Source organism: Myotis daubentonii, chromosome 20 (genome assembly GCF_963259705.1).
Source record: "Myotis daubentonii chromosome 20, mMyoDau2.1, whole genome shotgun sequence".
Taxonomy (NCBI): domain Eukaryota; kingdom Metazoa; phylum Chordata; class Mammalia; order Chiroptera; family Vespertilionidae; genus Myotis; species Myotis daubentonii.
Genome location: NC_081859.1, coordinates 781,154 through 803,942, shown reverse-complemented (window position 1 = coordinate 803,942; position 22,789 = coordinate 781,154). Strand labels below are relative to the sequence as shown.

General features: G+C 63.9%; 1 protein-coding gene across 9 annotated transcripts in view; it reads left to right on the top strand.

Annotated features, from left to right (window-relative positions):
* Nucleotides 1-22,789, top strand: part of NAV1 (neuron navigator 1) — a 93,121-nt gene that overhangs the window by 40,332 nt on the left and 30,000 nt on the right. For 5 of the 9 annotated variants that reach the window (XM_059677865.1, XM_059677866.1, XM_059677863.1 and 2 more), the window contains 2 exons: nt 9,175-9,277; nt 12,093-12,440. In XM_059677865.1, coding sequence (XP_059533848.1) covers nt 9,175-9,277; nt 12,093-12,440 — 451 coding nt within the window. Of the gene's footprint in view, nt 1-9,174; nt 9,278-12,092; nt 12,441-20,092; nt 20,238-22,789 lie in introns of those variants that run through there. The other 4 variants (XM_059677872.1, XM_059677871.1, XM_059677870.1 and 1 more) reach the window with 1 other exon arrangement.

Sequence of the window (22,789 nt, the reverse complement as noted above, 5' to 3'; positions counted from 1 at the left end):
GGCACACGGCAGCCGGCGCGGAGCGGGAGCGCGGGAGGGGCGGCCGCGGGAGGCCCACGCGCGCAGCTTGCGTTTCTGCTGCCTCCCCTGGCGTAGTAGCCGCTGGTGGTGCCGCGGGGGCGAGGCAGGTTGTGAAGCTGAAATACACGCGTCCGTTATTCACGGACCGGCTCACCGGCCCCCCCAGACTGTGATGCCACCTCCCAACCAGGCCTCTCCTTCACAACTGGGGGTGTAGAGGCCCATCACCATCAGCCACGCCCAGCCCTCCACAGGCCACGCCCAGCCATCCACAGGCCACGCCCATCCCCACAGGCCACACCCATCGCTCATAGTTAAAGCCTAGTCATCTACTGGCCACGCCCAGCCCTCCACAGGCCACGCCCAGCCCTGCAGGCCACGCCCATCCCCACAGGCCACACCCATCGCTCATAGTTAAAGCCTAGTCATCTACTGGCCACGCCCAGCCCTCCACAGGCCACGCCCAGCCCTGCAGGCCACGCCCATCCCCACCGGCCACACCCATCACTCATAGTTCACGCCTAGCCATCCACTGGCCACGCCCATACCTTCACCAGCCACGCCCACCTCGCCACTGGTCACGCCCACCCCTGCTTCTCCAAAGCAGGAATTCTAAGCAAGGAACAGGCCGTGCAGGCCCTCAGCCTCCGGCCTCCTGGGGCGGGAAGGGCAAGCCCGTTAACCAGGGGCCTCAGACGGTGGGGCGGCCGTGGGCCCCTCCTCAGACAGCAGGTGGGAGCCCCCTGCCTGGGGCCTGGAAGAAGGCGCGCCCGGGAGCCCGGCGGGCAGTGCCGCAGACCAGGCCTCCGTCCTTCGTTCTTGTGAGCCTTGCTTGACGGACAGGGTGCGAGGACCCTCCTTAGCTGTGGACAGGGAGCCCTGTTAAGTCGCCATGGTAACCCTCTGGCTGATCGGGACTCCGGTTGCTATGGAAACTTGTCTCAAACCAAAAAGTATTTGGGGGGAGGGTTTTCGGCAGAGAAAGGGTGGTGGGGACCATCTGTGGCTGCGTCACGTGGCCCAGGATTCTGTCTGTTTCCTGTTCAGGTCCCTGGAGGGGGGGGGGGGCTTGTCCCGGACCCTCCCCCCAGGCACCTGGTAGCATCAAAACAGCTCTCCTGTTTCCATGGTGACCGTCTGACAGCATCTCTCAGGGCCTCATCTGCTCTTGACACAACCGTGAGAGCAGCCAGGCGGACGTCCCTGGCGGCCTGTCCCCAGGTCCCCGAGCCTCCCTCGGACAGGGGCGGCCGGACCGGCCAACCTCAGCTTCCTGGGTACCACCCACAGTGCAGGATCACCACCCCGCTTCTGTGAGCTGTGTGACCCCGGCTCTCAGGGGCCCTGCCCTGGAACTCCGAGGCCCTCCCTGAGGCGGCTCTGCCTGACCCGCCGGAGGAGTTGGCCCGTTGGGTAGCGTCTCCCGTCCCCGGCCCCTTTCTCCAGTGGGTGCGTCGGGACCCCGGGTCTGCCCAGGGCCATTTCTCGTGGTCTGTAGCTCACGTTGGCCCCAGCCTGCTTGGCTCAGCGGGTAGAGGGTCAGCCCTCGGACCGAAGGGTCCTGGGTCCCATCCCCATCAAGGGCACGTACCCGGGTTGCAGGCTCAGTCCCGGGTCTTGGCCTGGACTCGTGCGGGAGGCAGCCAGTCGATGCGTCTCTCTCACATCGATGTTCCTCTCTGTCTCTTCCCACTCCCTTCCACTCTCTCTAAAAATCAATGAAAAATTACCCTCGGGTGAGGATTAACAAGCACGTGTGTGTGTGTGTGTGTGTGTGTGTGTGTGTGTGTGTGTGTACATATCATGTTACACGGCCCCCCAGTCCGAGTCACCTGGGCTTGGAGTTCCTCTTGGGGCTTTGTCCGCCCTCCCCCCGCCCCCCGATCCATCTTCTGAAGCTGGGTGTCGGGAGAGGGGCCTCAAGAGGGGAGAAAAAAAATCCGCAATTCGCTGGCCCAGTGCCCTGGCCCCACGTTGTCATTCATGCTCAGACTGTGTTCCCGAGTCACTGAGGGGCCTCAGTGCCCGCAGACCACAAGGCGTGACCCCAGCCCCACTTTTGCGATGGGTCTCCCCACTGTCCCGGGGGGCAGGGGGGCTCCGCCAGGCCAGACAGGAAGGCCTGCGAGTCGCTGGGGACGTCGGAAAAAAGGGCCACACCCCGGAGACCGTGGTGTGTGGTGCCCGCCGCCTCCCTCTGCCCCTTGGGGAGAAATTCGATCTGGGAGGCAGTGTGCTGAAGCCGGGCTTGGGGACGCCATCAGTCCCTCCCTCGGGCTTTTCTCCGCCCAGGACTGCGTGCGAGGGGCTTCCTCAGGCTGGACCCTCGAGAGGAGGGTGGTCAGGCAGGGCCCCTGTTTCGGGAGGAGTGGGGTCGGCTGAGACAGGAGGACGGTCAAGGCCGGGTCCCAGCGGCCCCCTGCTGTTCTCCCCCAGCCCCGCCACCCGCCCGGAGGGGAGCCCGGTGTCGGGCTCCAGCCCAAATCCTTCCTTGGCCCTGACGAGCCCTTCCTGTCCGCTCCAGCCAAGCGTTCTTGTGCCAGAATAATCGGGTCGTTAATAAGCGCGTCACGCGCTGTGTTTCTGGCTCTCGCCCTTTTTACGTTTAAATCCGTCGAGGAATCGCTTCGAGCCTCAGCCCCCGGACTCTGGCCGCCAGGAGTCTCCTGTTTTGCTTGTCTTTGCGTCAACTTCATTCTGATCCTGAGCCCCCACCCGCTAGAGCGCAGTCAGCATGGCTGGGGTCCTCTCCCAACGCGCCCCGGCCTGGGGGGCAGGGAGGTGGAGGTGGGGCTCGGAGAACCGGCTTGGAGAACCGACAGGGACGGCTCTGCTGTGGCCCCTGCAGGCTTCCTGGGTGCTCAGACCCCCGGCCAGTTCGGCCACAGTGGACAGGGACCTCTGCCAAGGCTGGAGCAACCCGAGACCAGGGCCCCCTGCTCTTTTTTTATTTTTAATATATTTTTATTGATTTCAGAGAGGAAGGGAGAGGGAGAGAGAGAGAAACATCCATGATGAGAGAGCATCATGGACCGGCTGCCTCCTGCACGCCCCACACTGGGGATGGAGCCCACAACCCGGGCATGTGCCCTGGATAGAGCGTCGGCCTGCAGACAGAAGGGTCCCGGGTTCAATTCCAGTCAAGGGCACAGGCTGGGGTTGCGGGCTCCATCCCCAGTAGGGGGCGTGCAGGAGGCAGTGGATCCATGATTCTCTCTCATCATTGATGTTTCTATCCATTCCTCTCTTTCCCTTCCTCTCTGAAATCAATAAAAAATAAAAAATATATTAAAAAAAAGAAAGAAAAAGAAACCTGGCGGGGGGGGGGGGGCTCTCTTACCCCTGGGCTGAGAGGCAACTCCGCTCCCTGCCCCCAGGGGGCGCCCTGTGGGCAGCCGCGATGATCCTGGCCAAGGTGTCCCTTACCCCGTGTTGGGGTGTTTCTGCTCTCTCCCTGCTGGCTCTGGTTCCCCCAACACCTGATACTTCCTGCAGTGAGGCCAGACCGTCTGCAACCCACCACTGCCGGCGGCAGGATCTTCACGGGCAGCCGGCTCCCTCCCTGGCTCCCTTCCCCTGTGGTGACTATCAAAGCGTGTGCATGTCTGTCTCTGAAAGCCCCGAAGCTTGATATGTCGTATGATTGTTTTACAAACGAGGGACAGGCCCAGGAAGCAGCCAGTGGGTGGCTGAGCGAGGAGCAGCGCCCTTCAGATCCACCCTGTGCCCTTCAGATCCACCCTGTGCCCAGCCCGACCTTCTGGGTGCCCGGCGGTCTCTGTGGCCAGCGTGTGCAGTCATGTACAAACGACACCCCGGACCCGCTGAGCAATGACCCTCAATCTTAAGGATGGGGGGAGAGGTGGCCGGCAGGCTGGGTGTGGGGGCCGGGGACCCTCTGCTGCAGGAGGGACGGGAATTCACACAGCGGGGGCCTCCCATTCCCGTCAAATCCAGGAGGACTTCCTGGAGGAGGTGGGGTGTTTGGAAGAACCTGCTGAAAGAGGGTGTGGGGCAGGCGATGAGAAGCGATACGCGTAGATGTTAGAAGCGGGACGTGAGAAGGGATCATGTTTCCCCGAATTAAAGGACTCCCACGTGGAACACGGGGGAACTCATAACCAGATCAGAGCCCACACTCGGTCGCCGTGGCATTTATACGCACATCCCGCCCACCCTTCAAAACCAGGATTCCTTTCTGCGGGCTGCTCAGTTATCACACAATCGCCCCTGACACCCGCCCGCCCCGACAGAAAATAATGATTCGGGGGGTTCTGAGAGCCAGCGTAATTAGTCCAATTAATCTCTGGCGATGAATTATTCTGTCCGATAATCGCCTTCGGAAGCAAAGGATTCATTAGCGTCCCTGGCTGACAGCAGGGAGTCTTACGTCCTTTTATCGCTTCCCCCAACCCACCCCCCCCACCCCCCGCTCCCTGACGAGAGAGAGTTAAATTGGCTCCCACTTGGATAAATTCTGTCTCCGTTAACGGGGAGGCCGGCCCGGGGAGGAGCCGAGCCCGGGACCCGGGCAGCCGCCCGTGTTGCCGGCTGACCCCTGACCTTTGGGAGGTGGGGGCTCAGTTTATCCAGTGGAAACTGGGGGAGAGTTCAGTGCGAGTTTGTGACCAGCTTGTAGATCAACAGGGCAGGGGTGAGGGGCTTGTGGGAGCCCAGGACTTGTGGGAGCAAGAGGGGTGTCCTTGTGACCCGACCATCGAAGGGCCCGGGCTGCCTGTCGCGACTTGAGCCAATGCAGCAGACACAGAATTGAGTCACTTAGCGTTTATCCCAATCCTGCCGGCGCCCGTGGGAGAGCAGCAGGCCAGCCGCAAACATCTGCTCTGCCCACCCCCCCCCCCCCATCAGCAGCTGCTTGTATTGGGGAGAAGGACAAGGATGACGTGGGGAAGTAGGCAAAGGGTCTGCCAAGTGGGCAGTTCACAGGTCTGGAGATTTGCAAAGGCCTGTGGGTCTGCAAAGGGCTGGGGGTCTGCAAAGGGCTGGGGGTCTGCAAAGGCCTGTGGGTCTGCAAAGGCCTGTGGGTCTGCAAAGGGCTGGGGGTCTGCAAAGGCCTGGGGGTCTGCAAAGGGCTGTGGGTCTGCAAAGGGCTGTGGGTCTGCAAAGGGCTGGGGGTCTGCAAAGGGCTGGGGGTCTGCAAAGGCCTGTGGGTCTGCAAAGGGCTGGGGGTCTGCAAAGGGCTGGGGGTCTGCAAAGGGCTGGGGGTCTCCCAGGGGCTGGCGGCTCTGGCTTCTGCAACAAGGCTGTTCATCTTTCCATGATCACAGCCCTCCCAGGTGCGCTCCCAGGTCCCGCCTGCAGCTCCCAGCCAGGTTAGAACGTGCCTTCTTAACCGGAACCAAACCGCCGCGGTTAACAGAGCAGGACTCCCGTTTCTTGCGATCCTAGCTGGTCCCCAATATTGTTTCCGCCCCGACATCCTCGGCGTTAATGGCGCTGTACCCACGCGGAAAGGCGATGGCGTCCCAGTGGGGTCGGCCGCGGCACCGTCCACCTTCGGGGCCGGAGACCTCAGCGCGGAGGGGCAGCTGCGGCCGGCCGGCAGGTGAGGGTGGAGGGCAGATGTGGGGCGTGATGCAAGGGGAGGCCGCACGTCGCTTGGAGGAGGCCTTGAATGCCGAGCCCAGGACTCGCGTGTCCACCTGGAGACACGGAAGCCTTGTGCTGGGGAGGCCTGTGGTGGCCTGGATGGTGTGTCCCCTGCATGGGCCTCCCAGTGGGGGAGGGTCAGGCGCAGGCAGCCATCAGTCAGGTCTGCTCCCTGGTCCCAGGAGCATCCTCGGCCGCAGTTCCCATGGCAACTGATGGGCAGTACCGAGTGCTGCAGCCGGGTCGTCACCGGGGCCCCCCAAGTTGGACGAGGGGCACGGGAATCAGCTTGCTGTACACGGAGTGGGAGGGGGGCCAGGACACCGGGGGGCCAGGGGCTCCCTTTGTCCGTTGGAGGAGAAAGAACCCATGTTCTCCGTCTCTCCTCTGTCTCTCTTCTGAGCCCGGGCGCCCCCTCTGCATCCTCCACATCCTTAAAGATAGATGACCCCAGGGGGCAGAGGGCAGGGGGCGCCAGCTGCCAGGGCCCCGCGTCCGTCCGAGCTGGGCTGAGGGCCACTGGCAGGGGGCGCACAGCCGGACCCCCGGCCCTGACCTGACCACAGCGGCTGCAGGAAGAGTCCAGGACGGTGGTCTCGGCAGGTGACCGTCAGCCTGTCCCTAAGCACAGGTCCGTCCTGCGCACAAGCATCAGAAGTGCATCAGGAGACCCGTGGATGGCGAGGGGCCCGTGTTCTGGGCTCTGCGTCCTGCGAGCTGGCTTTGTTGTTGAAAACCTGTCGCAGGCCCGGCCGGCGTGGCTCAGGGGTGGTGCGTCGACCCATGAACCAGGAGGTCCCGGTTCGATTCCCCGTCAGGGGCACAGGCCCGGGTTGGGGGCTCGATCCCCAGTGTGGGGCATGCAGGAGGCCGCCGGTCCATGATTCTCTCTCATCACGAATGCTTCTCTCTCTCTCTCCCCCTCTCCCTTCCTCTCTGAAATCAATACAAATATAGTTTTTAAAAAAAGAGGAGAGGGGACCCCACGGGACCCCTCCAGGGGGAGGCCAGCCGGGCCGGGGGCATTAGGGTTAGGGGTCAGGAGGCGGGCAGGGGCTGCCTCCGTGCCACACCTGTGCTTCTGAGAAGGGGGGAGGGGGGTTGGGGGGGCAGGAGGAGGGAGGAGGGGGGAGGGGGGTTGGGAGGAGGGAAGGTTGCTGACGCTCTGCTTGGCTGTGACTGGTTCCCAGGCTCCTGCCCTGGACTTGGCCGGCCGAGGAGTCTGATGCATCTGATTGAGCAGCGCCCGCAGCCGGGGTGTTGGCAGGAGGCCGCACTAACCTGCCTGCCTGCCAGGCGCTCGGGGAAGGTGGTTCCAGGCCAGAGATGTGCAGGTTCCCGAGCGGACGAGGCCCGGGGGAGGGAGAGGGGCCCCGAGGACGCCCTGGGCCGGAGCCGAGCCGGCCAGCAAGGCCTGGGCTGGCTGGAGGCCGCTGTCCGGAGAGAGAGAGAAGCCGGGCCTGGCCGGCAGCCCGCTCCTCCTCCGTCTCCTGGCAATCCGGCGTCTCATTCATCCTGCGGAGGGGACGGGCCTCTTCCCGGGGCCCGAGGGACGCGGTCCAGCCCGTCAGAGGGGCCTCGCCGTGTCCGGCTCGATGGTCTCGGTTGTCGCTTGTCATTTATTTGGGGGGGGGGGGGGGGAAGCGTGGACGTGAGCCAGGCCAGTGTGGCTCAGTGGTGGAGCATCGACCGATGAACCGGGAGGTCAGGGTTCGATTCCCGGTCAGGGCACAGGCCCGGGTTGCACTCGACCCCCCACAGCCTGTGTCCCCTCTACCTGTGGCCTCTGGGTAAGCGGCCCCTCACCCTGTGGCCATTTGCTCTGCTGGGCTCCCCCCTTCCCCCCACCCCCCTCCACCCCCAGGGGACAGGGGTCCTGTCATTGCACCAGTGCCTCTGGGCGGGCGGCCGCTCTTTTTCTCCCGTGGGGGTCCCTCCCAGCTGGTAACCTTGGCGGAGAACGCCCCGCCTCCCCTCGCCTTCCGTGGCTTAGATCACCAAGTACCGTGATTTTTCCCGGGTCTGGCTTCCGCCGCCGCCCGCCTCCCCTGGCAGATTTTGTTTTACCTCGAAAAGAAATTGATTGGGGGTCTGCAACCCAGCTGACTCCCTGCATGCGCTCTGCCCCGGTGCCGCCTGGTCCAAGTCCCTGATGCCACCTCCCCTCCTGGCAGCATCTCTCACCCCCTGGTCCCCCCATTCAGTGCACGGCACCCTCCGCGCTCCCCTGCAGCTCCAGGGACCCTCTGAGCCCGGGCCCCAGCCGGTCACTTGTCCCCCAGGTCCTGCCTGCAGCCCCAGGGTCCTCAAACCAGTCTGGGAGGGGTCGGCAGGTTGACCCCTTAAACAGAGGGGTGCAGACACCAGGTGGACACTTCGCCACCCCCCTCTTCCCCCAACCCCCCCATGAAACGCCCTGAGCAACCAGTCTGTGCTGCCGTCCAGCTCCTGGGGGGCTCGGCCTGCGCAGTGCGGCCACCAGAGGGTCCCGTCTGCAGAGTGGCAGGCGGCACAGGCCTCCCGGGGCAGCTGGATGCCCACCTGGCCCCAGAGCCGTCGCTCAGCCTCCCCGTCCCCCTGCTGTGTAAGGGGAACCAGGTGTGGCTTCTGCCCAGCCCAGCTGTCTGTCGGCCTTGGGAGGCCGCGGGGGCTGTCGCCCTCTGCTGGCCGGTTCCTGTTACTGCAGAAGGTGGCGTCCTCCCTGCTGCCCTCAGCTGGATGGAGGGGAGCTGGACTGGGAATGGGGGGGGGGGGTCTCTGCAGCTGATGTCTGTGGCCCCCATCCTCACGAACCCGGGAGGCTCCAGGCCCACTGTGCATTCGTAACTGTGGCTGTCGGGGCATTAGCAGAGGTCCCGCCAGGGCACAGGCCGGGGGGCGGTGGGCAGGACTTGCACGCAGCCTCTAGGATCCGAGCCGGCTGCTGTCTCCTCCACGTGCTGCAGGAATAAGAGGGTGCCTCGCACCCAAACGGGCGGCAGACACGGGCCTGCGGGCGTGGAGACGGCCCCTGAGCCGGCTCCGAATCGGACGAGGCAGAAGGTGCTGGAGCCCAGGCTCACGTGGAGGCGGCAGGAAGGGACTGGGCGTTGCTTTGCTCCGTGCCCAGCCCTGTGCCAGGAGCTCCCGGTCCAGATCCTCTCCAGTCCTCTCAGCTTCTGGGGGCTCCTCTTAAAAAATATTTTTTTATTGATTTTAGAGAGAGGAAGGGAGAGGGAGAGAGAGAAAGATCCATGATGACAGAGAATCATGGATCGGCGGCGGCCTGAACACCCCACGCTGGGGATCGAGCCCATATCCCGGGCGTGTGCCCCGACCGGGAATCGAACCGTGACCTCCTGGTTCCTAGGTTGAGGCTCAACCACTGAGCCACGCCGGCCAGGCCCGAGGCTGAGGGTTCAGAACGGTCAGAGGCATGTGTGCCGGGCTTTAGACGGCCTGAGGGGCGGGGACCCCTGGGGAGACGGTCCGTCTGGGCCTCCCTGACCCCCAGGCTCCCCGGGATGAGTCCTCCTCGCTCACCGGCTTCCTCTCTCCTCCCAGACCCAGAGTCCCAGAGGAAGAGGACGGTGCAGAACGTCCTGGACCTTCGACAGAACCTGGAAGAGACCATGTCCAGCCTGCGCGGGTCCCAGGTGGCCCACAGGTGAGCTGCGAGGGGCCAGGCCCTCCCCGCCCTCCGGACTCCCTTTCCCACTGTAACCTCCCCCCATGGGTCACATGGCGTCACCAAAGGCTTCCCTCTTCCTGCTCTGAGGCCTCCCTCCTTCTAGGGTCGTAGGTGCCCTCCCCACCCTGGGGATGGAGCCCGCAACCGGGGCATGTGCCCTGGCTAGGAATTGAACCGTGACCTTCAGGTTCCTAGGTCGACGCTCACCACTGAGCCACAGGCCCTCTTGTCTCTTTGGCTTGAAGCTCAGTGGGGCCCACACAGTGTCACCCCGACTCTGTGCCATGTGCGTGCGCCCCTCCACCCATCCTGGGGACCTCGCAGCCTCCAGCTGCTTGAGTATCATCCTCCCGCAGCAATGCCCCCTGCCCCCCCCCGTCCCCCCCACAGGGCATCCTGGCCACAACCTCGGTGACTCAGAACTTCCCCCACGGGCTCCTCGGGCTGCCCAGATGAGCTCATGCTGCAGCGCCAGGGGGTAGAGAGCGAGCAGCCGCCAGGATTGGGAAATTGTGGGCGTGTGAAACGGGAAGGCTCTGAGGGGGACAGGCCGCCGCTCCAGCTGGACGAGAAAGCGGTTCCTCCCCATCTCCTGGGGCTGGAGAATGAGAGCAGGACGGAGAAAGGCCTTCCTTAGCCCAAGTGAGAGCATGGGTACATTTACATACCCCCGGTGACGGGGAGCTCATCGCCGCTCCACCATCCCGGCCCACGGAGGGATTGCCACGGCGCAGAAGTGGAACTGAAATCGGGCCACTAGCCGGTTTGGCTTAGGGGCTAGATCGTCGGCCCACCGACTGAAGGGTCCCGGATCCGATTCCGGTCGAGGGCACGTTCCTGGGTTGCAGGCTCGATCCCCAGCCCTGGTCGGGGTACACGCAGGAGGCAACCAATCGATGTGTCTGTCTCGCGTCCATGTTTCTCTCTGTGTCTCTCCCCCTCCCTTCCACTCTCTCTAACAATCAATGGGAAAATATCCTCAGGTGAGGACTCACCGAAATAAATTTTAAAATAAGTCAGGCCACAGTCGCTTTCACCCACGGGATCTAGTTCTCCTGGTCAAATCACCCTTCTCCCCCTTCCACACTCGTCCCCCTAGTCCAGCGGTTCTCAACCTTCTGGCCCTTTCAATACAGTTCCTCCTGTTGTGACCCAACCATACAATTATTTTCGTGGCGACTTCATCACTGTCATGTTGCTACTGTGATGAATCGTCATGTAAATATCTGATATGCAGGATGGTCTTAGGCGACCCCTGTGAAAGGGTCGTTCGACCGCCAAAGGGGTCGCGACCCACAGGTTGAGAACCGCTGCCCTCGTCCATCCCATCCTCCCGCCCCAGCCCTCTGCTCCCAGGCGTCTACGATGGCCTCAATGGTACGTCAGACCCCCTGTGCTCTGGGCCACCCCTGCTCAGGCCAGGGATGTGGTCAAGGGGGTCCTGAGCCAAAGTGGATGGTGGGGCTGCAGGGAGCCCTGGCACTCGGGCTCCCTCCATCGGCCTCCCCCCTCCTCCCCGCGTGGGCCAGGGCTCAACTTGGCTCATCATTTTAGAGAGCTGGTGGACGAAATCTATTTTTTTTAATGTGTTTTTATTGATTTCAGAGAGGAAGGGAGACAGGGGGAGAGAGGTAGAAACATCAATGATGAGAGACTCACAGATCGGCTGCCTCCCGCACGCCCCACACCAGGGATCGAGCCCGCAATCCGGGCATACACCCCGGCCGGGAATCGAACCGTGACCTCCTGGTTCCTAGGTCGAAGCTCAACCACTGAGCCACGCCGGCCGGCCAGGCTGGAATCTTGAGCATCCTCCTCCTTCCCCCTCCCGGGAAGGGGCTGGAACGGCGCTGACCAGTGGCCCGCCAGCCCATGCCGGGAAGGCAGAAAGCACCTAGTTGCCAAGAGGGTCACACCCTGAGTGACTCACCCCCCCCCCCCCGGGAAGGGCCGGGGCGGCAGCTTCAGCCTCCGGGTGGCCACTGACTCTGAGCAGGCAGCCCCCCAAGTTGAGCAGAGCAGCTCGCCCCCAAGCAGGCGATGCTGGGGGGGAAGGGGGGGAGAGGGGGGGAGGCCAAAAGGCTTTAGCACACAGCTGACTGGTGGGGGCGGGGAGGGGGGTGGGGGGAGCGCAGCTCGGGCCTCTGGCTTCTGTCTCCCGTTATGGGAAAGGGAACTGAGAGTCCGGGTTGGCTTTCTGTTTACATGGACCCAGGGCCACTTCTGCTGTTAGTATAGGTTCCTATTAGTACCCCAAGGCCTCCCGGGGGAGGTGGTCTGGGGCAGGCTGAGGGCCTCCCGGAGGAGGTGGCCTGGGCAGGTGGGGGGCTCTGGGGAGCAGGCTGAGGGCCTCCCGGGGGAGGTGGCCTGGGCAGGTGGGGGGCTCTGGGGAGCAGGCTGAGGGTCTCCCGGGGGAGGTGGCCTGGGGCAGGTGGGGGGCCCTGGGGAGCAGGCTGAGGGCCTCCTGGAGGAGGTGGCCTGGGGCAGGTGGGGGGCCCTGGGGAGCAGGCTGAGGGTCTCCCGGGGGAGGTGGCCTGGGGCAGGTGGGGGGCCCTGGGGAGCAGGCTGAGGGCCTCCTGGAGGAGGTGGCCTGGGCAGGTGGGGGGCTCTGGGGAGCAGGCTGAGGGCCTCCCGGGGGAGGTGGCCTGGGGCAGGTGGGGGGCCCTGGGGAGCAGGCTGAGGGCCTCCCGGGGGAGGTGGCCAAGGGGCAGGTGGGAGGCCCCGGGGAGCAGGCTGAGGGGGGCAGGCGGCGGCCGTGCCCCGAGTGAACCCGTGCCCTCTGCCCGCCCAGCTCCCTGGAGACGACCTGCTACGACAGTGACGACGCCAACCCCCGCAGCATGTCCAGCCTCTCCAACCGCTCGTCGCCCCTGTCCTGGCGCTACGGCCAGGCCAGCCCGCGGCTGCAGGCGGGCGACGCGCCCTCGGTGGGCGGGGGCTGCCGCTCGGAGGGGCCGCCCGCCTGGTACACGCACGGGGAGCGGGCCCAGTACTCGCACACCATGCCCATGCGCAGCCCCAGCAAGCTCACCCACATCTCCCGCCTGGACTCCGACGACGGCGACCTCAAGTCCGGCTACATGAGCGACAGCGACCTCATGGGCAAGACCATGACGGAGGACGAGGACATCACCACCGGGTGAGGGCGGGCCCTGCTCTGCGGGGGGCGGGCGGGGGAGGGGGGGACACAGAGGGACCTATGGGGCTGGATCCCCTATGTGTCTGCTGGGCTGTGCCAGGGGCCCCCGTGTTCTGGTCTTGGGCGCCCCTGAAATGCACTTGGTCCTCCTTCTAGACTTGGGTGTGGTGGGCAGGGCCAACGTCTCGCCGGCCCGGTGGCTGTCATTCTGTGCTGAACTGGGGGCTGATGCCTCCTCTCATTGGCCCCCGTGGCTGTCATTCTATGGTGTCCCCGCCCTAGTCCTTGACCTTCAAAAGGCTGGTAGGTGGGAGGGGCCCTGGAAAGAGTGCTGGTCCCAGCCCTTGTGCGTGGACCTTGGGCGACCCCCCTGCCTCCCCGTTTGTGCCAAGAGGGTGATCAGCTCGCATCTGTCTGTCTCGAGAGGCTGCTAAGGAGAGAAAGTGCGTGGGTGGGGGCGGGGGCGAAGCCGGTCGCGGTAGCAGCTGTGCCGCCTCCTCCCGGGTTCCCGGCCCCTGTCCCCGTTTTACCCAGTGCCCCCCCCTCCTCCCCGTCTGCTCCTCCGATTCCTTCCTCTGCGGATCGCCCTGTGCCCTCCGGCCGCTGCCTCAGCCCGGTAACCCTCTGCCCGGTCCCTGCCTGACAGGACCCTCAGCTTCTTATCTTTCTTTTTTTAAATATGTTTTTGTTGATGTCAGAGAGGAAGGGAGGGAGAGAGAGAGAGAAGCATCCATGACGAGAGAGAATCATGGGTCGGCCGGCTGCCTCCTGCACGCCCCACACTGGGGACGGAGCCCGCAACCGGGGCCTGTGCCCTGACCGGGAATCGAACCGGGATCTCCTGGTTCATGGGTCGACGCTCAACCACTGAGCCACGCCGGCCGGGCTCATCTTATCTTTTTCTGCCCCCGTGGACGGGGAGGGGTTTGTGGAGCCACTGCGAGGTGACGACAGCCGGGAGCCAGTGGGGAGGATGGAGAGAAAGAGGTGCTGGGTTCGCTGGGACCTCCCAAGGGACCACACAGGTAGCGGCAGGGACGCCTTCTCCCCAGGAAAACCTCCGAGTTTGCGAGAAGACATCTCGGGCCACCCACCCACCGCTCCCACCCCGGGAGGGACCAGGAGGGACCGGGCGGGGCTGTCCAGCTGAGCAGGCTGCTCCGAGCAAAACAGCTGACGCATCTGGGGTTGTTTATGGCCTGTAAATCCCAGGCCCCGACCTCAGGCCTCACTCGCACTCGGCTCAGCTGGCCAGCCTGGAGCTGGGGCCCGCGGAGGCCGGCCGCTCCTCCCGTCCTCAGAGGTGGTGCCGGGCGGGAGGGCCCGGGAGGGGCGGCCGGGCTGTTTTCATATTTTCCGAAGTGAGCGGCTTTTCATGCTCGTCCCGGTCCGCCCCCTGGGAGCTGTCCAGGTGTCCACGATCCACTTAAAAGTTGGCACCGGCCCGGCTCCCCGCCCGACACCGTCCGCCGTGGGGACTGCACGCGGTGATGCCGTAGACAACCCCGACTGGGCGGCCGAGTGTCCGAGGTGACAGCTCGGACGCTTTTACCTCTTGAAGGGAGAAGAGGAATTTGTTTTTCTAAAAATAGTTCGGTCTGGAATGTAATCTGAAGGAGATAAGGTGTGGCCCTAGCCAGTTTGGCTCAGTGGATAGAGCGGCGGCTTGTGGACGGCAGGGTCCCGGGTTCGATTCTGATCAAGGGCACGGACCTCGGTTGCGGGCTCCTCCTCCCCAGCCCGGGCCCTGGTCGGTGCATGTGCAGGAGGCAACCCATCGGTGTGTTTCTGTCACATCGATGCTTCTCTCTGTCTCTCCCTCTCTCTCCCACTGTCTCTGAAAATCAATGGGAACATATCCCCGGGTGAGGATTGGAAAAAAAATAATAATTAAAAAATAATAATAAAGAAGATAAGGCCTGCAGCCATCTGTCCCCCCATCCCAGCACCCAGGTCAGAGCGGGAGGTTCGGCCCCCATGGAGGGGGGTCCAGCGCCCCGTGTGCCCGGAGGGGGAGGGGACCAGCCAGCCCTCCCCGCGCCCTCTCCCCGCGCCGTCTCCCCTGTTCTAACTAGGGGTTACCCCCCCACCAAGTCTCCATGCCTGTCTGTGCACATGGCAGTCTGGGCGGCTGTGCCCCAGCTTCCCAGGGTGAGGGGCAGGGTCCCAGGCTGAGCCAGCTGCAGTACCGACAGGTCGCACACCTCCAGGGGGCGCCACTCGCGTTGGTCAGAGTCGTGTGCTCAGCAGCCAAGGGCCACGGGACCTTAGACAAGCCAGCAGGTCCCTTCTCTCTCTCTCCGTCTCTCTCTCTCTCTCTCTCTCTCTCTTTTTTTTTTTTAAATCTTTATTATTGAGCCCTAACTGGTTTGGCTCAGTGCATAGAGCATCGGTCTGCAGACTGAAGGGTCCTGGGTTCGATTCCGGTCAGGTCACATGCCTGGGTTGTCGACTCGATCCCCAGTAGGGGGACGTGCAGGAGGCAGCCGATCGATGCTTCTCTCTCATCATGGATGTTTCTCTCTCTCTCCCCCTCTTCCTTCCTCTCTGACATCAATAAAAATATATTAAAAAAGAAGAAAAAGGGAGAGCTTTGCTGGGTAATCTCGGTTGTAGGTCCTTGCTGTTCATCACTTTGCATATTTCTTGCCGCTTCCTGCTGGCCGAGCAGGCACCTCTGGAAGAGACTGGGGGGGGGGGGGGTTGAGGACAGCTGGCTCCGTGGCTCCTCCGGCGGCTCCCTGTTCCGTGTGTGGCTGGATGTCCCTGTCTCCCCCCTCACCGTCTCCCCCCACTCCCCGTCTCCCCCGCCCCAGCCTGTCCTCTTGAACTGTGCCTGAGGCTCTGGAGCAGCTGCGATGTGTTTCCTCCTTGGCTCTGAAGTGCCCTGACGTTGAAAAATGTCAAATAAAATAAACCGGAGGCCCCTGCCTTCTCCCAGGCTGGCTCTGTGCCCCCGGAGGCAGGGCGCCCAGGCCTTAAAGGGACGCCGCCCGGCCTTGCAGCACGGCCGGGGCCTCCGCTGCCCCCTCCTGAGAGGGACCCCGACCTGCCCACCCAGCTCCAGCCGCAGGAATCCGCTCGCACTTGCGCCGGGCGCGGGGGTTTGTACCAGGAGAAGGGAGCCCGCTGACGTCGGACGAGCGGGCAGAGGAGTGTCTTCGGCTTCTGCCCGTGTCTCCTCTTCCCCGGCTGCGCTCTGGTCGCCCCCCCCCCCGGGGGGCAGCGGGACCAGGCCTGGCTTTGGCGCGGGGAACACGAGGCTTGGGGCGCAGGCGGGGGCCACGCCGGGGAGGCCCCAACGTTCGATTCGGGAAGGAAACAGTTTCTGCCCTTGAACCGCCTCAGGTCTAAAAGGAGGGAGATGGCCCGGCCGGCGTGGCTCAGTGGATAGAACGTCGACCTATGAACCAGGAGGTCAGGGTTCGATTCCCGGTCAGGGCACATGCCCGGGTTCTGGGCTCCATCCCCAGTCGGGGGCGTGCAGAAGGCAGCCAATCCATGATTTTCTTTATTGATGTTTCTATCTCTCCCTCTCCCTTCCTCTCTCAGATCAATAAAAATATTTTTTTTAAAAAAAGAGGGAAGGTAGGAAGGAAAAGGAGGGTGTCGAGTCAGAGAGACCCCCGCCCTTGATCCTTAAAAAGGAAGAATGACGACACTCCCCAGTCGGTGTGGGGGTGTGGGATCCGGCTGCGTGGTTGCCGCGCCCCTTCAGACCCAGCTGGCGGAAGGTTGGGGGGAGCCAGGTATCCCAGAGGGACCCACGGGAGGGATGCTGGCTGCCATGGCAACGGATGCAGGCGGAAGCTGCGGGCGGAGCGGCGGCTCCTCCCCGGTGTCCTAGTAACCTACAATCGCGCTGCCAGCCGGGTTGTCGCTGAGTTTGATGACATGCACTTTGGTTGACAGTCAGGCGGGAGGCGTTCAGGAGGCTGAGGAGGCTGCAGAGACGGGTGTGGCCTTCCCCACCCACCGTGCTCACCTGCCTGCCCCTCCGCCCACTGTCTCCCCTCTTCCATCAGAAGCCGCCTCCTCTTCCCCACTCTTCCTAGAAATCAGTGGGAAAATGTCCTCGGGTGAGAATTAGCAAAAAACAAAAAATAGGATATCGTGTTGCACACGCTGGGAGCTCAGGAAGTGTCACCCCCCGGAAAACCAAGCCTATAAAAGTCCTCATGTAGATTGTCTTTCATTTAAAAAAAATTTTTTTTGTTGGAAATCGACCCGCGAGTGACCTGGGGCCCCTGCTTCTTTGTGCTTTTCTGTGTTGGTCTGTTCTTTTATTTATCTATTTTTCTTAATATGGTTTTATTGATGTCAGAGAGGAAGGGAGAGGGAGAGAGAGAGAAACATCCATGATGAGAGAGAATCATGGATCGGCCGCCTCCTGCACGCCCCACGCTGGGGATGGAGCCCGCAACCCAGGCCTGTGCCCTGATTGGGAATCGCACCCTGACCTCCTGGTTCATAGGTCGACGCTCAACCCCTGAGCCCCGCCGGCCGGGCCGGAAGGGTCTCTCTCGGCCCCTGTCCCTGAGGGGCATCTCCAGGCTGGGACTCAGGGACAGATCTTGGCCCCTGTCCCCGCCCTCTCTCAGCTCCTTTCCCGGCCCCTCTTCTCCTCGTCCCCCTTTCTGTCTCGCCTCCGTCCGCCCCGTGATCTGGCTTCTGTCTCGGCCCCCCTGGGTCTGATGACAGGGCCAGTCCAGGGCGACCCGCCATGTGGACAGGCTCAGGGGTGGGCTTCCCGGGACGCTGAGGCTCTGCTGAGTGTTACTGGAAGGGAAGGGGAGAGCTTATCACGCTGTCAGCAGAAGTCACACGGTAGAGTAGGTGGTGCTGATGGTGCTGCCGGCTGCAGGGAGGGGCCGAGGGATGGGCAGGGCTCTTGGAGATGGGGGTCAGGGGAGGCCTCTCTGCACGGGGCGGCACGTGCAAAGGCCCTGTGGTGAGGATGGGTGCGTGTTCCGGGCCCTGCAGGGAGGTCGGCGTGGCTGGAGCCAGGGTTAGGGGACAGGTCAGAAGTGAGGTCGCGAGGTAGCGGGGGGGGGGGGGGGGGGGCGGGTCTTGTACTTTCCTTCTGAGCCAGCAGGGAGGCCTTGGGCAGGTTTCAGGGAGGGGAGTGAAGTGGGTGCTCAACCCTGGAGGGCGGGGCAGCTGCTGAGAGGGGCCCTGAGGCTCAAAGGAGACTGTGTTTCTGTTTCGATGCAGAGGTCAGAGAGGCGGGGTTCAGGGGCCCAGAGGTCAGAGACGCAGCTCGGGCATGGAGAGCCTGGAGCAGTGTGCGCTGGAGCTGCTCTAAATCATTGTTTCCGGCCCAGGGACCTGAGCTCGGAGATCACAGACACACATGCACACACACACACACACACACACACACACACAGAGACACATGCACACCTGTGCACACTCACACATGCACACCTGTGCACACTCACACACCCACATAGACCCATGCACCTGTGCACACTCACACACATGCACACACCCATAGACACATGCACACCCGTGTGCACACTCACACACATGCACACACCCACATAGACACATGCACACCCGTGTGCACGATGACACATGCACACTTTTGCATGCTCACACACGTGCACACACCCACAGATACATGCACACCCGTGTGCACGACAGGCACACCTGTGCACACTCACACCCGTGCACACACGCACATGCGCACACAGCCCAGGGAGGCCAGCTCAGGGTCCATCCGTCCTTGGAGAAGCAGCCCCCCCCTTGTCTCCATCGTCCCATCTGCCCTGTGTTCTCAGAGCCACACAGAGACCCTGAGGCTGGAGGGAGGGCGGGGGTGTTGAGCTGGCCTGAACAGTAGCGCTCTGTCTGGTCCTGGGGTGTCCTCTCCGCTGGTGGGGAGGCAGGTCTCCGCAGAGGTTGTGTAAATATTTGCCGAGCAGTCACGCAGCTGGAGCGGCCCCTTCCTCCAGCTGGCCCAGCGGCGCCGAGAGACGCAGCTGGATTAGGGCCGCGCTCTGGGACGCGGCGTTGTGCATCTACTGCGCCCCCACCCCCAGCTGTGCCTCCGACCCTCCAAACCTTCTTTCTGAGCCCCAGGCTGGCATAGGAGCGGGTGGTAAGGGCTGGTGGCACTGGCCAGTCCAGAGAACGCTGCCCAGGCTGGTTCGAGGCCGTCTCAGTTCAGTGCTTGTGATGGGGGTGGATGGGGGGCGGCTTTGTAATAATGCCATCGCCGTGTCTCTGTGGCTTAAAGAAATTGTGGGTGTCATCAGTGCACCGTTTCCAAAACATGCAGAACCCGGATACTGGGTCCCACTTTTTAAAAATGTTTTTATTGATTTCAGAGAGGAAGGGAGGGGGAGGATAGAGACCTCCATGATGAGAGAGAATCACAGATCACCCCACGCTGGGGACTGTGCCCTGACCGGGAATCGAACCGTGACCTCCTGGTTCCTAGGTCGACCCTCAGCCCCTGAGCCACAGCGGCCGGGCACGGATCCCTTTCTTCTCGCTCTAACTGAAACCTCGTGGAGGGAGCTTTCCCGGGAAATGCCCCCTGGACGGAGGCACAGACCCTCTTGCGTGGTGTGAGCTGTGCTCCCTCCCAGCACGCACATCTGGCGTCCAGTGTCCAGTCCCAGGTGCTGGAGAAATGCAGGGTGGCACCCCCTTGAGGTTGTCAGGAGGTGGGCAGCGTCCCTCTCCCTGGGTGGGGAGAACAGACCCCCAGCCAGCCTCTGGCCTCACCTTCGGCCTCACAGCGGTTCTCAACCTGTGGGTCGCGACCCCTTTGGCGGTCGAACGACCCTTTCACGGGGGTCGCCTAAGACCATCCTGCATATCAGATATTTCCATGACGATTCATCACAGTAGCCACATGACAGTGATGAAGTAGCCACGGAAATAATTCTATGGTTGGGGGTCACCACACGAGGAACTGTATTGAAAGGGCCAGAAGGTTGAGAACCGCTGCAGCAGGTCAGGCGCTGGGGCGGGACTGGCTCCTGCATTTATTCTGATTAATTTCCGGAGCCTGGAAGGGGACGAGGAGGCAGCTGGGAGGAAGCCCTGGGGGTGGCGTGCGCTCAGGGGCCTCCACCTCTGTGCCCACCCCCATCCACATCCGCGCCCTGGAAATGCCACTGCCCTCGCCCCTCTACCTCTGCAGCCCGGGGCCGCAGCTGGCATCCCAGGGGTTAACCGCCGTAGCCCCGATGGGGGTGGAGGCCCCGCCCAGCGGCACCCCGGCGGCTCCGGGACCCCGTTGCACCCGCGGCACCGGCACCGGAGCGTCGGAGCTCCCTGCCTGGCTGCACCCCTAGCTCCCCACGCCGGCGCGCTGCACCCCGGCTCCCTCCGGCTCCCGGTCCCGCCGCACCCCGCCCACAGCTCCTCAGGGCGGAGGCATCCGATCTCCGTTGCACCCCTGATGGTCGAGGGTCTTAGCCCCCCAACCCCGCTGCACCCCAGCTCTCGGGCCCCGCGGATGGCGGCATCTCTTTGTCTACCTGCCCGGGCGTTAAAGGGCCCGCGCGCCCTGGGCCCGGGGTGGAGTCAGAGGGAAGGCAGCGGGGCGCTGTGGCTTTAAGGGCGGCGGGGCGGGGCGGGGCCGAGGGGGCGGGGCCGGCCGAGCTGGGCTTCGGCCTCCGCGTGGCCGGCGCTCACCTCGTCCCCGGCGCGGGCTCGGGCTCGGGCGCGGCGGATCGGGGTTCGGGGTTCGGGGCCGGGCGCCCCGGGAATGGCCGGAGCCGGGAAGATGCTGCACCTGCCCCCGCCCCGCGCGCGGAGGACCCTGCGCCTCCCCCGCAGGTGAGCCCCGCGCGCCCACCCAGACCCGGTCGTGGGGTCCGGTTTGCAGCCCCCACCTGCCCCCCCGCCCCCCGCGCCACCGCGGCTGCAGCCTGGGGGACGGGGGTCTCCTCTGAGCTGGGGTTTGGGGGGCAGCGGCCTCCAGGTGCGTGCATGCGGCCGGGGCATGTGGGGACGGGGTGGGTGTGTGCGGGGTCCGGGCGATCGGGGAGCGGGAAGGCGGGGCGCTGGGACTCCCCAGAGACGGGGACGGAGCCGAGACAATAGCACAAGTTGATTGAACTTGGATGGTCGCTGGCCGTACGGAGGCGGGGCGCGGGTTTGCCGGGGGCTCCAGGGGGGCGTGCAGCCCCTGACCCCGGAAGCGCTGGGTGCCTCCTGGGCTGAACCGAGGAGGTGGGGGGGAGAAGGGGGGACCTGAGGGGCGTGGTGTGGGGTTTGTGACCCCACCCCCGGCGCAATCCTTCTGGGAAGGGGTGGGGGGACCTGGGGAGGGGGGTGCCCTGGGGGGACTTGGCACAAGGCCCCCCATGGAGTAGGGAGGTCAGCGGATTAGGGGTCCCTGCACCCCGAGAAAGGGGGCTGTGGCTGCCTGGTTTTTCTGGGAGCTTCCTGGCATCCCAGTGCCCACATCCCCTCCTCCTGCCTGGGCTGCCCGGCCTGAGGCTGCGGGAAGTTGGGTGAGGGGGTGCATGGGGCTGCGACCACTCACACCTCAGGAGCCCCGGCTTGCACCCCGCAGCCTGCTCCTGGCTTCCTCGGGGGGCGGCCAGGGCTCTCCCAGGCCTAGCCTCAGAGCAGGAGCCGTGGGCCTGGCCCGGGGGGGGGGTCCTGCTGGCCCCACACTATCCGTCCCGCCCAGTAGGACAGTCCCCACCCAGTAGGACGGCAACACCCTCTGTGTTTCTGTTTCGTTAAGCCTCACCCCGGGATATTTGGGATATTTCTGCGTTGGTTTTTAGAGAGAGTGGAAGGGAGGGGGGGAGAGAGAGAGAGAGAAACCTCCATGTGCGAGAGACACATCCATTAGTTGCCGCCCACATGCACCCCGGCCTGGGGGGCTGGGGATGAAGCCTGCCACCGCGGGAAGTGCCCTTGACCGGAATCGAACCTGGGACCCTTCCGTCCTCAGGCCGATGCTCTGTCCACTGAACCACACTGGCTAGGGCTGCGTGCAGCCCCCTCTGGATTGGCATGTGGGACCCTTGGAGTCACACTGGGATGTCTTCGGGAGGAACCAGTGTATGGACCGAGAATAGATTTATTTAGGGACTTTGGGGTGGCGGGGGTGGGGGGGGTGGGGGGGGTGGGGCGCTGTCTTACTTTTAGTGGATCCTGGGCTGAGCCCTTAGTCAGCCGGCCCTGGAGGAGGTGGAGACCTCCCCACTTCTGCAGCCAGAACCTCCTTCAGATCAAACTGGGGGTGCCCCAGGAAAGATACAATGGGTTCTATACCCCCTGCTCTCCCTGCCCCCCACCCCCCACCCCATCACACCTTCCTTCCCACACAGCCTGGTCTGGGTCGTACCACCATTTCTGTTGAATGGGTTTCTCCCCGCCCCGCCCCGCCCCACCCCTCCCCACCCCAGGAGACCCAGGCTTTGCACCCGGAGCTCAGTGCCTGTCCTGGGGCCACCGCGGCTGCCGACTCACCCAGCTCCTTACCGGAAACAGGCGCCTGGGCAGGTGCGCCCAGGTGGGGACCTGCCTGCTGGAGCCCAGGGACAGGGTGCAGCCAATTTCACCTACCCTGCCGGCCGCCTGTGGGGTGGGGCCCTGTGGGTGGGGCCGGCCGCCTGTGGTTTCCCTTTCTTCCAGACCGGATGCTCAGGATTGCTGGCAGGCGGCAGGGATGTTGTTAAAGTGGAGGTCAGCCCTCCATGGCCCGGAGGTGACTATAAAATATAACGACCCTGGCTTCAGGCCTCAGGGAGGCGGGCGGAGGGCTCAGCCCAGGCCTTGGCTCAGGGGGCAGCTCTAAACCTTCCTGGTGAAAAGGATGTTTCGGGCCCACAGGGGGGAGGGGGCATCAAAGAGACCCCCTCCCTGTAGGCGGGGGGCTTCCTTTCAGCGCCCCAGGAGGCCGCTGGAGGTGTGAGGGGTCAGGGCGGATGGCTTCATTGCCCCCCAGTATCTCCGTGACCAGCTTCGGATGAGCTGAGCTGGGACCAGCCCTTCCCTCCATTCGCTGGAGGCAGCTAACTTCCCGCACCCGACCCCCCACGCCTGGGACTTCTGCACCCTTCCCCTCCCGTCCTGTCCCTGGAGGCTGGCTCTAGCTAGACTCTAGACGAGTCTAGAGCAGCGGTTCTCAACCTGTGGGTCGCGACCCCTTTGGCGGTCGAACGACCCTTTCACAGGGGTCGCCTAAGACCATCGGAAAACACGTCTATAATTACATATTGTTTTGGGGATTCATCACTGTGCTTTAATGATGTTCCATGTGTAACGATGAAATCGGGGGTCGCCACAACACGAGGAACCGTATGAAAGGGTCGCGGCGTCAGGAAGGTTGAGAACCGCTGAGCTAGAGGCACCGGCTCACGTGCCTC